Source organism: Nesoenas mayeri (assembly GCF_963082525.1).
Source record: "Nesoenas mayeri genome assembly, chromosome: 2".
Classification (NCBI taxonomy): domain Eukaryota; kingdom Metazoa; phylum Chordata; class Aves; order Columbiformes; family Columbidae; genus Nesoenas; species Nesoenas mayeri.
In genome coordinates this window covers 128,549,198-128,565,131 of record NC_137543.1, presented here as the reverse complement: position 1 = coordinate 128,565,131, position 15,934 = coordinate 128,549,198, and the positions used below count along the sequence as shown (strand labels likewise).

Here is a 15,934-nt window from a genome sequence, read left to right as displayed (position 1 = left end):
ATAGAAACTACAAAAGCAATAAATCACAATCATAAGTCAACTTAAATGCCTTAACGCTAGCTATCGCTATTGGCTTCAAAACCCTGTTTCTATGAACATCTTTATTAGTATTAATGGTCGAGTTAATGCTAAAACTACTGTTTAACAATTAACTTCTTGTATGTAGTTGGAAAACTAATTAATTCTTAAGAAAAGTAACTTCTTGACGTGTGAATACTTTCCTCAGGGTGTACTTTGGGATGCTGAAGGGGGAGTCTGCCTAACTTTATGCTATCCTGGATCGCAGCTGAAAATTATTCCCTTACGCCGATTTTGGAGAAAGATTTCTTTGCTCTAGTATCGTGATTACGAGTTTTCAAATACAAATTCAAATGATCTTGCGAATCGCAGACACTGGATTTCCCCTGCCACCCCATATATTGCATTGTTCCTATTCCTGGGTATTCAACATTGTGTTTTATTACCTCGATGATTTGGAGACCTGAAACACGGTTTCTAGCAGAAAAAAATGTGGAGTTTATCAGTAGGTCTGCTACTGATTTTTCTGTACTTTATACACATGGCTTCGAGTTGAGCTGAAATTCCAGGCTCAGTAACAACAAACAGATCTGAGTTCATAACGTGCCTTCATTAAGAGGGACCCTTTGTGCCAGCTCTGGCATCAATAGACACTCTTAGCATTAATGCTATTTAAATTTACCTTCAATATAATTAGATTTTGAATTTTTACTGACTTTCAAGTTTACTTTTATGACAGTTGCTAAGAGGTAAACCCACCACTCTCATGTGGAGAATATAAGTAGTACAGAAGCATTTGTTTCCTTGCTTCCTCAAAAGATTTGAAATCTGCTGGGACACAGAGCTGTTTACCTACATCTGTGCGACTGATAGAGATGAAGTTGGTCTTTGATCATTTCCAAGCAGATAAAAAGAATAGAGCTATCGACTGTGCCCTTGTGGAAGAAGTTCTGCTCAGAGTCAGCTGAGTCTGACAGTGTTGGGTCCGTTAAGGAATCCCAAATATCTCTGCACGCAATGCTGTGGGTACATGCCACCAGAAGAAGGTTCCTTCGTGCCGTATTTTAGCTTTTAATTTTGTAGCACGAGCGTGAATAGACATTTGCAGCGCCTTTTTGTAGTTAAGATTTAAGCAGCCCATTAAGCCAACACAAAGAGCCCTTGTAGTCCTCTAATTTATGGCCGCTTTTAAAAAGTAGTAAAATACACTAATTGTACATCAGCGTCCAAAAATAAGCAGGTAAATCTAGCAGGAATTTGAGCTAATTCTCTGTAATCCTCCCCTCTCGGCGGCCAGCGTAAGAAAATGGTCACTAGGAAAAGCATTACATTTCTCCTGCCAAAGGACCAAGTTCTTCAAAGGCTCCAGAAACTGAACGACCGAGCTTCGGACCTCCGCCCGGTGCAAAGCGGGCTAGGACAGACAAATACCCGAAACTTATGTGCGAGCCATTCTGGTGCTTGCTCTCAAACAAAATCACGTTTTCTAACATCCCCACATGCCCTCCACGTTTGAAGGACTGGCTGCGGAACTCCTGGAGGAGGAGGCAAACAAAAAAGCCGCGATAAGCCATTCAACACCGACATGGCTCCGACCCGCTCTCCCTCGCCTTACCCCTTTGATTTGGGAAGAAGCTAAGAATGGACAAAGAAATTCTCAACCTCTTTCGCTCTTCAAATGACTTTGCATCCTTCCTGTCCCCCATGCCTTTATAAGGATGGCGATCACTCAGGTCCCGTACACTTCTTTATCTGCCCAGACACGCACATTCACCACCCACGGAAGATTAATAGAGCCAATACAGAAAAAAAAAATCCTGCTAGGTTAAATATTTATCACAACAACAAAAAATTCTCATTCCAGCAGGCTTGTTGTGCATGCAGGTACTAGGCAAATGACTTTCCTACAGTTACGATGGACGCAAAAGCAGCGGCCGGCAGCCTGGGCGCTGCCCGGCTCTTACCTCCTCCAGCTGCGCAGAGTTGGGCTGAAGCGCTCCCAGTTTCCACCTCCCCAGCCGAGCGGCTTTTTTTCGGGGCTCCCTGTAAACAAGCAACAAACAGTGCCTTACCGAGGAGTGCAGGGGGAGGTGTTTTGCTCCTTCATAAGCAATGGTTTACCGGGTGCGCTGGGAGAGCCCTGGAGCAGGGCGGGCAGGGATGGCGCGGACGCGGGCTCCCGGCGTGGGTTCCCACCCGGGTGAAGACCACGGGGAGCTGAGAAATAAAAGCGTGCGGTTGTTTCTTTTTTGTTTTGGTTTGGTTTGGTTTTTTACCCGTAGACAGCTATGCCTTCTGTCTCCAAGTGTTTGGAAATATTGTCATTCCAAACTCTTGTTACATGAATGTCTGCTTTATTTTCCTCTGGGAAACCTTTGTTTAGGATCATTTAATCAAGAACAGACATTAAACACAACTCGTGGTGTTCATCCCTGCTGAATAAAATGCGGAAAGTGTTCCAGTTTAAATGCGCGGCGTATTGTGGTTGGGCTTTTATTCAAACGGTTAGCCGGAGCCCGATCCTGCCACCACTAGCTCAGTAAGAGACTAACAATTGACCTCAGTGAGGCGGGATCGGGCCCAAAGCCGTTTCTCTTTTCTCCTTTTTTTTTTTTTTTTTAAACACCCTGAATGCCATTGAGGGAGGGGAAAATAACTAGATAGCTTCTCTTCCCCTAAAATAAACAATATAGAACAATCCAAAACGACAATAGTCAGATTATTCGCATGCCACTTACTGAATCATGTTTACATATGAATTTGTCAGATATAATAATGTACCCCCTGTATTCATTCTCGCTAGTAAAAGCCATCTAACGCATCTTAAAATTGTCCAGTAAATGTAAATGCTAATAATTAAATAACAGTTCTTGCGGAAGGGTGTCATCCAAGCCTTGGAAATATTAAGTCTGTCTTGGGAGAACTTTTCAAGCCGAGACTTTGCTTTGGTAATTTAGTAGTTCCATAATTACCCTAATAATTTTAAATTTGGTGTTGAACTCTAGTGTACATAAAATCATGCAATAATAGCCTACTAAGCTGTTTATTGCTGTCTCATAAATTTCAGAGCGCTGACTGCTAAAATCTACTGGCAAACACAAAAGAAAATTGAAAGTTCAATCTGCAATCGCAGAGCCCGGGCGCTGCTGCCTGGGGTTATGCTCAGATCTACCTTTCGCTCCACTCGGCTCCAGCACAGGGTGAACCCCCTGGCATTTTAGTCTCAAACTCATATCTTAACCATTTTGATCCCTAATCAATAGTCATGTTACAAACGGCAATAATCATCGATCAAGCGTGCCGTGACTGGCTTGCCCCACTCGTGTTAAATATGGAGCGTGTATCTGAAAATGGTGGCAGAGACTTTCAGTTATTTATTTTGGAGCTATTAAGTCACGCCACCATATTTTACACTGTCACAGTCCTTTAAACTGTGTTGCTTCTTGAAAGAGTTGCTAAGTAGCAATAAAGCGCTTTACAAACCCTATGATTTTTTTTTTTTTTTTTAATTTGTTGTTATCCAAACTCTAATATTCATTGCGGCACTTTAAGTTCGTGCATAAATCGTTCAGACTAATGAGTCATAGAGAAATTCGCCTATGACTTTTCCTTTACAATGCTCACTGCCTTTCTATTGCTTTTTTGGCCCTGCATTAGGAGCCGGTGATTTATTAACGCCAGGAAAACTGAACAAAGCAGGTCCTCCTGCACTGTGGCACCCAGCCTTCCACAGTGTGAATTAGAACATTATCAAATGTGTTTGCCTCGGTGACACTTAATCACCAAAAGCCGTAATGTGACCACAAGGCAGCTAAAACAAAGATTTAACATTTCTAAATATTAAACTTGTTAAGCAAATGCTCAGCAGACAAAGCAAGCACAAACAATTAAAGTCATCAAGCTAGAAATACACACTACCTACTTACCAACACAGACCCTACTGCTTGCTTAAGAAGTTTAGAATATTTCAAGATAAATCAGGTGGGTTTTTTTAAAGGGAAAGGGAAAAAAAAAAAAAAAAAAAAAAGAAAAGAAAGAAAGAAAGAAAATCAAACTCCAGTAATAAGGAATTAAGTTTCACTTCTGAGAGAATCACTCCTAGTGAGGACTGACGGCCACAGATCCATTCCTGACTATCTGCATTAATTATTTAATGAGTCACGTGACCCTAAAGATTAAAATTTCAGTATCTCCCCAGAACAGACGCAACACCTTTATCTGCGAGCGCAGGGATCTTCGTACTTGGGTCTCCTAATCTCTACTAGCTTTGACAGCTCCTCAGTTTCTAGAGAGAACGCTTGGGCATTAATAACTCTGTTTTGTCCCACTCTGTACAGCGAGACGGGGAAGCTTTGCACCCTTCTCCCCCCCAGTCCCCTAAATTAACCAGTTGGACCCAGACTCTCATTGTCTGCAGCGGTTGGGGGGGCTCTGAGAACTGCTGGCAGGGAGACAAGGAACCATCAGGGGCAGCAACACCCGGGCTGCCCTCCGCGGGTCAATACTGCCTGTCCGCGGGCCCGGGCAGAGTCAGAAGAGATGCCTGGATCCGGGGGGAGGCGACTGCGGAGTTTCCCCTGCCCACGCGTGGAGCCTCGGCCCCGTCAGGACACGCGTGGGCCGGGCTTGGGCGCCCGCGAAGCGCCGTGTCCGAGGGGACGGCTCCAGGGCGACCCGCGGGGGGTCCCAGCACGCCGTGGCCCGGCCAGGCCGTGCGGCTGCGAATCCGGCAAGAGCCTCCGCCTCCCCAAGGCCGCGACGTACGGGGGCCCCCGGGGCCTCGCCGCCGGGTCGGCTCCGGTGGAGGTGTGGGAACGGAGGGCGGGCCCGGGGCCGCCCGGATTGAGTCCCAGTGCGGGACAGGAGGGGTTGAGGGGGGGCCGGAGTTTCATGACAAACCTGTCAAGATTTTTGCCTGTGTGAGGGCTCCCCCACCCCTTCCTCGTTTACAAACACCAGGAAAGAAGGCCAGGGGACGGCAAGCACCTTGAAGGAAAAAAAAAAAAAGTCCCAGCGTTGGGTTGGGTAATCCTCCAATACAGGATGGCTCTAGTTATTAAATACCACAAGGCGCTTGTCACAGCTGAGTTCCCCGTGTAATAAAACACCGGGTATAGCAAGAGCTTGCAGGAGAAACGAGGAGGGGGATGTGGGAAAAGGAGCATTTTTCTTGGTGGGTGGAGGGGAGGTGGGTACGGGGTTAACGGTGTGGCGTTCCCTGCGGCCAGCAAATTAACTCCGAGTTGATTTGGTCTTTCTTTGAAATATTGACAAACTTCCACTTCCAGCGTTTTGGACCGCGCTTGCCTTTGTGTCCAGAGCAGATAAATCCGTGTGTGAGAGAGAGCGGGAGAGAGGGAGGGGGGGGAAAGGGACATTTAGGTCCAAGTGCCGGATTAAAAAGAATACTGTCTTTAAAGGTCAAGGGTTTGAAGGGTCAGTCTGCTCCTCTAAAAAAAACAATTAATGGGATAGAAAATTTGTCCTCTCGGTGAACTCCTGGTTGCCTTAGCAAAGGGAGCACAATGCGAGAATTTAAACTGGACGATGTAATTTTCGAAGTTATTGTAAAGACGGGTGCTATCGGACGGGGAGCAGAGGGCTCCCAGCTCGGGAGCAGCGTCCCGCTCCCAGCAGAGGCTGAGGGGGTAGGGGGGAGAAAGGAAAATTTACCTTAAACGACGACAATCTGCCATGGGGTATTTTGCAGTCCGCGGTTCAATCTCCAGCAAGAGAGTGTACATTTTTTTAGCGGATAGCCAAGATGCTGTGTCTTTACACATGACCTTTTTTTTTTTTTTTCTTTCCCCGGAAAATCCTTTGCGTCTTCACAGACTTTTCCAAGAGAATGCCTTTCAGAACCTCTGTTGAATTACAAAGAAGTATTTATTGTAGGAGGTGATTAATGATTCTCGCTAAAATTGCTATTTGCAGCGTGATTTCATTTCTCTTTACAATGGGAGAAAAACAGGTTTATACGCATAGGCTGCACACTAAACCAATCCTGCATTGCCAGTTAATTCGTTTCAGCTGGAATTTTGCTCCGTTGTGCTAATTCTGGCTCTAAATAATTTGAGGGATTCTCAAGCAATAAACAAAAAGAAGAGTTACACGCTTGCGGATAGCAGTTACCTCACTTACAGCTATATTTTCCTCCCTTTATAAGGAGGCAGCTGGCAATTCAGGATTTAGTAAACAGCAGTATGTGAGTGGGAGCGCACTTTTCAGGCCTGCTCCTTGGTCAGTTTTGGAGACAGCAGTGTTTGCTGAGGTTGTTTACAGCCACCACCCCTCTGATTCTGAACGTGCTCTGCCAGTGGCACGTTACATTTTTCTCCCCGGCGATCCCTGTTTCGTGGCCAGGCAGGGATGCTGACAATGCCACTGGGGCCTGGTGCTACCTCATCCAAGGGGTGATGATACACCCGGTCCCGGCTGCCTCACTCACACGAAGAGAAGCACTGATTCCAATAACCCATCTCGATGTATTTGGGTAAGTAAATAAGTCTTGGCCTTCAGGCCTTCCCTGAACTATTTACTAGGACTTGACCTCCTTTACAAGACTTTTCGTACCCCTCTCAGTGCTACTTTCTGTTGTGGAAGCACTGAGCAAGGGTTCCTCGTTAGCAGCTCCACTTTGCCTGTGCAGCCTGAGCTAGAACCACGTGAACCCCATTTTGGCATAGTCGTTTCGACAATCTCGGTCAAATAAACCTCTTGAAGTACCCAAATTCGTGTTTCTGCCGAGGCTTTCTCAACACATTTCGAAATAGTCTTAAAAAAAAGAAAAGAGAATGAAACAGAAAAGGCAGCTTAGAGAAACTTTAGGATTCCACCCATGTATTCCCCTTTAAAAGTGCTAGCCAACTGAGAAATCATAATCGGGTGAAAAAGAACAAATAAATCAAGACTGGCTAAAGATTTAAAGTGTTATCATGGGGAGCATATGACTTCTCCTCCAGCAAAACCCGTCATGGGACCTTATTGGCTCCCAGTAGAAACTCGATTTCTCTGCAACACAGCTGAAAATAGTTGTATGGACCGCAACTGAGAGCCGGACTAATTCTGCTATAAGCCCACTGAAGATAATACCACTCACCTATACAATGAAGCAACACCTTTCCTCATCCTACAGCGCTCTTTTTGCCAGCCAGACAACTAGTAGTCAGGACGTTTTGCACTCTATTTAAAGTAACCATTACCTTATCGACACGATGAATCCCAGTTAAAACAATACGTTCAACTGTTGTTTTCCATTCCTGGTGCCAATATGAGCCAAGTACAAAGTAGATGAAATAGCACTGAGTGGACTTGTGTTTCAAGCGTTTAATTATTTGTACAGAATAATCTTTATTATCAGCATTTGGCACTGTTATACATTACACCAAAAATCCACAATTGTACATGGACCCAAATGATTTAGACGGTGCCAAATATGAAGACAGCAACAGCCTTTATAGCACTTTTTTTAAATAAATGCAATAGGGAATGTGGAGAAAAACTAAGAGATCACAGCTACTGCAGGGGCTACACTTTAAACCAGTTAAGTTACCTTTGATACATAACACATTTTCCTTTAGACAGCGTAAGGGGACATTTTTCGTAAGTCTCTAACCTCTCGGGGACGTGTTCGTTCTCTCTCCCGTGTTGGTGTGTGTGCGTACGTGTGTGTGCACTCTCACACCAACGGGAATCCACGAACACGCCACAGAACAGCGCTATTCAAGTCAATACCTTACACAAGTGTCTCACGAGGTCTTTGTTTCAACCGTCTTTATTTTTTAAAGTGTTCTCTTAAAAAAAAAAAAAAATAGAGTCCGTCTTAGGTACAGCGAATTCGTCCGTGACAGCATCCAGCCCTCTCTTACACCGAGGGCAAGAGAGCGTTTCCATAAATAGAAAAAAAATGATGGGCATGGAACCATTATCTATATACAATGTAGACAATCGTCCGGGTTTTGGTTTAAACATGTGCCCGTTCTTGGGCACGTCTCGTCTTCCTTTCCTGCTCCTGTTTTGTTTTACACAGTTGTTTGGTCCAAACGGCCAGCCTCCATCACGGGGCAGCTGGAAAACCCCAATAGATAGGTAAATATATATATTTATATATTTTTTAAAAATAATAACCGTATTTATAGCGCGGCTGCGTTGGGTGTAGCCCCATCGAGCGGATGGGGGTGGCTCTGTGTCTGTGCTTTGGACTGCTGGCTCAGTGTGGACTGGTTTGAGGAGCGCATCTTTGTGTTAGGCAGTTTATGGTCTTTCTTCCACTTCATACGTCTGTTCTGGAACCAAATCTTGACCTGGCGCTCGGAGAGGCAGAGGGTGTGAGCGATCTCGATGCGTCGCCTCCTGGTCAGGTAGCGGTTGAAGTGGAACTCCTTCTCCAGCTCCAGGACCTGCTGTCTGGTGTAGGCAGTACGAGACCTCTTGGGCTCCCCTCCGTTGTAATTGGGATTGACTGAAACGTGCACACACACACGCGGAGGGGAAATAAAAGAGGGGGGGGGGAAGCAATGGAACATAATCATTATATAATAACTTGACACCAGGTTCACGTAAGATACATAAACGGCAAGAGAAATTGTTTCACAGCCTATCGACAGTGGGGACAATCGAGGAGCAATAAAAAATGGTGATGGGCATTTGGGTTAGAAGAAAAGCTTCAAAGACACATGGCCCAGAGCCACTACAGGGCAATTAAATTTATGGGGGCTATAATTACTGCCCTAACAGTTTGGCGTCTCGTAAATCTTTTGATAAAGGACCCCGGATACAAAAGGTTTCTCACTTTTTTTTTTTTTTTTTTTAGGAAACGCGGAGGGAGAAGGAAGCGGGGGGGGGGGGGCGGAAAGCCACACACGCAACGACCCATCCCGGTCCCGGGAGCACCCTCCTCCCTTCCCTCCTTTGCAGGCGCATCCCCACCTCCCCCTGGCATGGGCAACTCACCCGTGCTCACATGGATCTTCTTCATCCAGGGGTAGACCACCGGCTCCTTCCCCTTCAGTCCGGGCAGGCTCTTGTCGGGCAGCGTCGGGCAGCCGGGCCCGGTGCCGGTCCCGGCGGCGGGGGCCGCTTCGCAGCGGCGCTGCAGGGCATGGCCTGGGAGCAGGGGCTGGGGCGGGCAAGGGTGGCCCTTAGCGGGCGGCGGAGGCGAGGCGCCCGGGGGCGGCTGCTCGGGGCCCGGGGCGGCGCTGCCGGCGCTGCTGTAGCTGTAGGGCGCCTGGGGGTAGGAGGGTGCCTGCGAGGGGTAGAGCGCCTCGGGAGGCGGCCCCGGCGGCCCTGGCGGCGCTGCAGGAGCCTGGTAGCCCGGTTCCCGGCGCGGTCGCGGGAAGTACTCGGGTAGCGCCGGGCCCGGGTGCGCGGTGTGCAGGTGCGGCGGCGGCGGCGGGGCGTGCGGGTGCGGGTGGTGCGGATGGTAGCTGGCGGAGCTGCCGGCGCTGCCGCTGTGCTGCGTGTACTCCTCGCAGGGAGGGAATTTGGGTTCGATGTAGTTGGAGTTTATCAAAAACGAACTCATGGTCATTAATTTGTGAAGTGCAAAAATACTAATTTTTCTCGCGTTGTCGTTTTTCTGGGCTCGGTGAGGCCCCTCCCCTTCTCCCCCTCCTTCTCCTCCCTCCCTCTCCCCCTCCCGCTGCTGTCAAGTGCTCGCCGCTGCCAAAGTTTGGGCCTTCAGCTTCCCCCCCCGCTTTCCCCACCGCACTCCCCTCCCTTCCTCTCTTCCCACCCCTGGAGCGCCTACAACACACACAACACACACCCGCACACACCCCCGCGCCCCCCATCACCACCTGACCGCCATCACCAATTACGGCGCGGGGCCGCGGACCCCGGATCAGGAAATGGAAGGAGGACGAGCGGCCGCGGGGCAGCTCCGCGCCAGCGGACCCACCGCGGGGACCGCTCCCAGGGGCCGCTGCCGCCGCGCCTCCTCCCCGGACGGCGGCTGCTCGCCGAGGGAGCGCCCCGCCGGGGGCTGCCGGCCTCCCGCGCCCCCTGTCCGCTCCTCACCAGCATCCCCAGCTCCTCCCGCCCGCCGACCCGGGCCGCGTCCGGCAGTTGCGGTGTCAAGCGAGATAAAACTAATCCAGCTCTGACAGTCGTTGCCCCCCCTCAACTCCCCAGCACTTTTTGTTTCTCCATTCCCCCGCGAGAGAGCGTAGGGAGCGGGACGAGGAAGCGGAGGGCAGCCCAGCTGCGTGGTGCAGAGGAAGGCAGGCGTTGCACAAGGCGTTGCACAATCCTTTCAAACAATCCCATCTCCAAATGCCTGGAGTCGGGGCTGCGCACAGGCAGAGGGCGGCAGCGGCTGCTGGGCACAGGCCACGGGCGGGGTCTGCCCCCAGCGTCCCGTCGCTGCGGACCGCGGGCGGCCAGGAGCTCTGGGACTAGCCTTTTGCATCTTTGAAGCCGTGCTAACCGGAGGAATAGATACCAAAGTTAGTATGAAGGCGGCGGGGAGGCCGAGGAGAGTCCTCGAGTGGCTTGCGGAGTGTGAGGGATGTAGCGTGCCTGAAAATAACGGGGAGGAGAGGGGGAAGGGAGGGAGGGGAACGCGGACAAGACGGTATCAAATACTTCCTACCGGCGATGGCAGGGCTCACTGTGAGCATCCCTCCCCGCGAAGGAGCGGTTTCCAAACTACGAATTTAAGTCCGTCGGTTTGATATGCCTCGTCTTGGGTTTATTTCTTAATTTTCATTTCCGCGAGAAATCTCTAGCACCTTCGCAGAAGTATCTCTCAAACCCTGGCGTAGGGGGGAGAGGGCACTCGGGCACTTCTGCGTGGCTAAAACTGAGGCTGTTAACGATATTTGCAGCTCAGAGGGAAAAGAGGCAACCGCCCTGACCTTAGGTAATTGAAATTTGATGGTTAAACTAATTACGCTCTTATTCTGAGGGGAAAAATACTAATTGAACGTCAGCTAGTCTGGTACATTCGGAGTTAGAAGGGAACTTTTCGGATTTTTTTTTCTCCTTTTCCAGAAAGCATATAAACCCATAGAAATATTTACCGCACCCTTCGAGAATATAATTACTGAGTGGGTAATCTAATCTGCTGGTATGGGAAATACATCTAATATATCAAGCGCAAATATGATACGTTTTAGATCTTGCCCTCCTAAACATATTACATTAACACTTAGCCTGGTTTAAATTCAGATTATTGTCCTTTGCAGTTTCATAGATAATGGATACATGCAATAAAATTCTATTTGAATATATATTCCATCTAACAAGACACATATCGTATCGATTTATATTTTATACACACACGCATGCACGCACTAACATTGCAGGATGCTTGTAATATGTTAGAACACTTCCAACACTTGGGTGTACGGGGGTACTTATCTAAACAATCACTCATTTCCTCCTCCTATCGAATGTCTAATTTGTAAAGAGAGTTAAAACACATTTACTTACTCATTTCCAACAGCACATCTATGGAACTCTTTAACTGGGCTAACAGATAAGTTTCTCTATTTACTCTGCATGGAGAGGAAATGCGGTTACACACACGCGCACAGAGACAGCCGCAACAGTTTAACAACATACACTTGACAGGAAAGAGGAGATTGTTTTATTTATATTTAAAAAGAATAAAACAACACAGCAACTCCTATTGTAAAAGAATAAATCTCCCACCTACATTATTATACAAAAACCCAGAAGATTGCCAAAGTACACCAAGAGCAGTGAGCATTTTCGCGGCATAGAGATCCATGCACACATACAGACATAGACGTACAAATACCTGCCGGCCAGCACCAGATGAATTACACTGGGTTATCGTAAATATTATCCTCGGCATAAGTCCTGAGGCACTGTGGCCAGGGCAGTACAGCAGGCTGCCAGGCTCCCAAGCCACGGTAAAACACAACGAAAAGTGGTGTCTCCAGTTTGTAAGCTCAGCGCTTTATTGGGAGAGCTGACCGGGCTCTGCTTCGTATTATTTACCGTGATTAGATCTCAAAGTATACTTGTTTCGCTGGGTCTCTTTCTACCGTGGGGCGCTAGCACTCGTTTACAGAGAGAAGGATGCAATTTTGTATATGACTGTAAATCTGCAAGGTGACCTGAACTGCCCAGCTGAAGTCTGTTTTTTTCGTGCGATTCTATTAGTCTGCGAAGATGTGCTGAGGCAGGACCTCCAAAAGGCCTGTTCCATGTCTTCGTGGTTTTGTTATCATAAACAAGAACCCAGCCAAGACCACCAAGTGTTATCTTGCACACGGCCATTTCGACATTTTACTGCAAGATTTATGGCTGTAATAAACAATCTCAGAAACCCTTTTATTCCCCGGAACTTCCCTTTAACAAACTTGTAGCGTCACCCTAAGCTCTCAAAGAAAGGAGAGGAAAAATAGGCCAGGTCTCTTATTTTTCCAGAAGAACTAAAGGCTCGATTTCACTGGCGAAAGACAATTTAATCAGTTAATAAAGGAATGAGAGTTTCCCGACAGATGCTGGCCGAGGAGGAGATGGGGACCCCACTGGAATGAAGTTGAGAGGGAGAGAGCTGATTTCCATGCACCCAGAAGAGCCAATCTCATACATACCCAAAAAGGGGGAAATGGGGGATCCCCCATTTTCTTGTGAAACAGGCAAGAACTACTGCTACCTCCACATGCGCGGCTAAAACCTCATTACCTCGAAAGAGAAAATAGTAATAACAAGAATAGTAATAGTAATAATAATAATTCAAGTCAACCTTTCGCCGTGCCCGGGTATCCTCCACCGGGAGCGGTAGGAGGAGGAAGAATCGCACTAGCAGCCTGGTTTGAATTTGATTTGAACCATTTTGAATATATTTAGCCCCAGCTTTCACCTCTTGAATGCGAAGCTGTCCCAAGTTTCAAAGTGACCGAAAAGTGACACCGTGTGCATTTTGTTTCTTATTAATCTTACACATTGACAGTCTTTGTTAAATAACAAGGCGTGCCCTTCACCAGGCGACATTTTCATATTTGTTAGACGTGGTGACCTGAAGTTCACCTCGGCCTTGGACTTAGTTTTTCTAAAAGGTCTATAACAGTGTCTTTTAGATAGCGGGGTGCTTTGCCCAGGTCACTACTTCTAAAGGAAAATTAAGAAAAAATCGCGGGAAAATGTAAACGTTATGGAATGTATCGACTGTATTCCCTGCTTTGTTCCTGGGAATGATACAGCCCCCGAGGCTGCTCCTGTCTCCGCGGGCGGGAGCGCTCCTTTCCTATGGTCTTTGCCAGGGCAATGCTCGCAATTTTGCCTCAAGTTCAGTATTTGGTAAAAGCGGCGACTTCTCCGGCACCGGGGCTCCTCTTAACAACGAAATGGTTGGCGGGATTTGCTCCACTCTGTCCTGGCGCGGTTAAATAAACACACGTAAAATGTGATCTGTGCCCGGATTTTAAATGAATGGTCTTTTGAGCAGACCTTCCACGCCAGAGAGCAGTGTGCTGAATGCAGGGAGTGAAAGGACAGAAAGAGTTCGTCTAAAATTATTAACTGTTCTGCTCCAGTTTGTTGCCTATTTTTTTAAGGAATAATTTAAACAATATTTCAGAAGAGTCAATATTTATCGAACTCTCACCTTCAATGTATTTGAATATATCCTTATTGATATTTTTATTCTAAACCAGATTTAAAATACGAGATTCGCGCCACTAATTGTATTGGTGAGGAAGCAAATGGATTTCAGTCACCTACTCTTGAGTAAGCCGATTATAGTAACAGCTTTCGTTCTGGGTATATCAAAGACGCATTGTTATTTTTGGAAACAATCCGCCTGCTATTCTCTAACAAAACAGATATTTGACTACGGTTTTTAGCTTGTTATCAGGCTTCACTCTTACTCGAAATAAATACTCTGGATGTGAAAGGTTATATACTATCTCCAGCGAGGGCAGTCTCCCAAAACGTGCAATGCCAGGACTCGCTACAAGTGAGCAAATAGCAGCAACTTATGATCAACTTCTGCACGCCGAACAAACATTTGCATTATATGCTTTCCAATCTTCAGCAGGTACTTTAGGTAAAACCTCCAACAATCACTTTGGCTAATCTGAAATCTAACCCCTCGCATATTTGTTCCCACGAAATAGCGCTCTACTGCCACGATCCAGCTGTGTCTCTGGCAAATAATTCATGCGTACTAGCCACACAGAGGCCGGTGTAGCCTCCTGCCTTGGGGGTCGGAAGGCAGTTATGCATGGATGGGGCTGAGGTGCCCTCTTTCTCGGACTTGCTCATCACCCCATCCCCTCCTCCACACCTTTCCTATCATCCATCGGCCCTTCACCCTCATAATTTCAGGCTGAAGCCTGTTTGCTGTGATCTCCCCCAGAATGAAATTCCCTATGCAATATTGGCTAGATCTCCCTACAGACATGCCTAACAGAGGAGCTAAAGCTTCAACACCGAGGAGCAAAAAATCCCAGCGATGTGGGAATAACTCTCTGCGTAAATAAATTCCACTAAACTTTTTTTTTTTTTTTCCGGGGGGGGGGGGGCGGTGTGGAGGGAGGGAAAATAACCTTCCCTGCTCCCCATTTGGCTGAGAACCCCTGCCTCGGGTAATTCCAGAAGGCTGTGAGATCCCTCCAAATCACGGAGCGGCGCAGCGCGCCAGCTTCTCCGCAACATTTTCCATCGGTAGCACACCATGGCCCTACAGCTCCGCATTTTAAACGAGCTCCTTCGGACCAAACATATAACCCTTATTATCTCCAGCATGTCCTGTTTAAGCAGAATTTAGCGGTCGTTGCAGAAATGAGAGCAAAAACAAAGGCGCGGCTAGGGTCGATATCCGCGTTAATAGCTTCGCTCCTATCTTATCTTCCTGCCATTTTGCCAAGTGAGAAGGGTTAACATTAAACCTCTTAAAGCAGGTTATTATATAATAAACAAGGGCGAAACATTTCGCTACCTGACTCTCGAAGGACGGAGCACCAGCGGCTGCTGTGGGGTAACACGCGTGTCTACCTGCCGCGGTTGAACCCGAGATATTTAGACACAAATGTGGCTGATAATTCATGATGAAATACAATGTGTATTACTCTTGAAAAGAGGAATTTTCTATCCTTTCCTCGGTAATTGAGGTCATTCAGCCAGTAGGGTTCACCTGGAGTCCATACTGTGATACACACGTAACTCAAAGCTATTTTATCTTTTGTGCTGATAGTCAAGATCTCGGCTATAACATTGACATCAAACTCTGTCTGGGCGAATGACTAAGAGTGGTGCAAAACGTAAACTTTTGACCCTCAACTTTTTGACCTGCAGTTGTAACGCCCTTAACCACAAAGATATACAAAAGCTATGCAGCTTCTTTTAGGAGTAAGAGACTCGCACTGTTTGTTTCAATAGTTCTGCCGTTTTCCCCAGCTTTCTAAGGGCTTTTTTTTTTTTTAATTATTATTCTTTTTCCTTCTTGCTGTTGAGAAATCGGATACTTTTGCATTTTTAATTATTTTGTGTTATGTTGTTTTGTTTTGTTTTTTTTTCTTCAATCTCGCAGCTATGTAAAAGTGCTGTTAAATCAGTTTGCACAGCCTTTCGGCAGCGTTGGAGGGAAGCCTGTTACTCAAAGGCGCTATATGGTTACAATTGCAGGTGAAATGCTGGGTAAGTTCTGGGCGAGAGGTTGGAAGGAATGCAGTGACGAGCGTTGGGGGAAAAGCTGCAGCTCTCTGCTGCGAGGGTCTTAGTCATTTCTCCTTGATTTAAACATAAAGAAACAACTCTAATTGTTTGCGAAGCCTTGTCTAGGCAAACGAGTTGACTGTGAACTTGGTCTAAAGCGAGCTCTGCTGGTGATTCCTAGGGTGTGCAGATTTATCTTTTCTGCATTTACTTAACCTGGCAGTGAACTGCACGGGCTGCCATTTGTTATCCAGAGACAGACTTCACCTCAAGCAAGGACTGT

The 15,934-nt window shown here is 47.1% G+C and overlaps 1 protein-coding gene across 1 annotated transcript; it reads right to left on the bottom strand.

Moving 5' to 3' along the window:
- Positions 1-8,150: 8,150 nt before the first annotated feature.
- HOXA4 (homeobox A4) lies at positions 8,151-10,116 on the bottom strand (the record flags this gene model as incomplete). Its single annotated transcript, XM_080339384.1, has 3 exons — positions 10,036-10,116; positions 8,971-9,569; positions 8,151-8,479 (listed from the first exon to the last, which is right to left on the bottom strand). The coding sequence occupies exons 2-3, from the start codon at positions 9,545-9,547 to the stop codon at positions 8,151-8,153; spliced, it is 906 nt and encodes a 301-aa protein (XP_080195510.1). The 5' UTR covers positions 9,548-9,569; positions 10,036-10,116.
- Between the last annotated feature and the right edge of the window lie 5,818 nt (positions 10,117-15,934).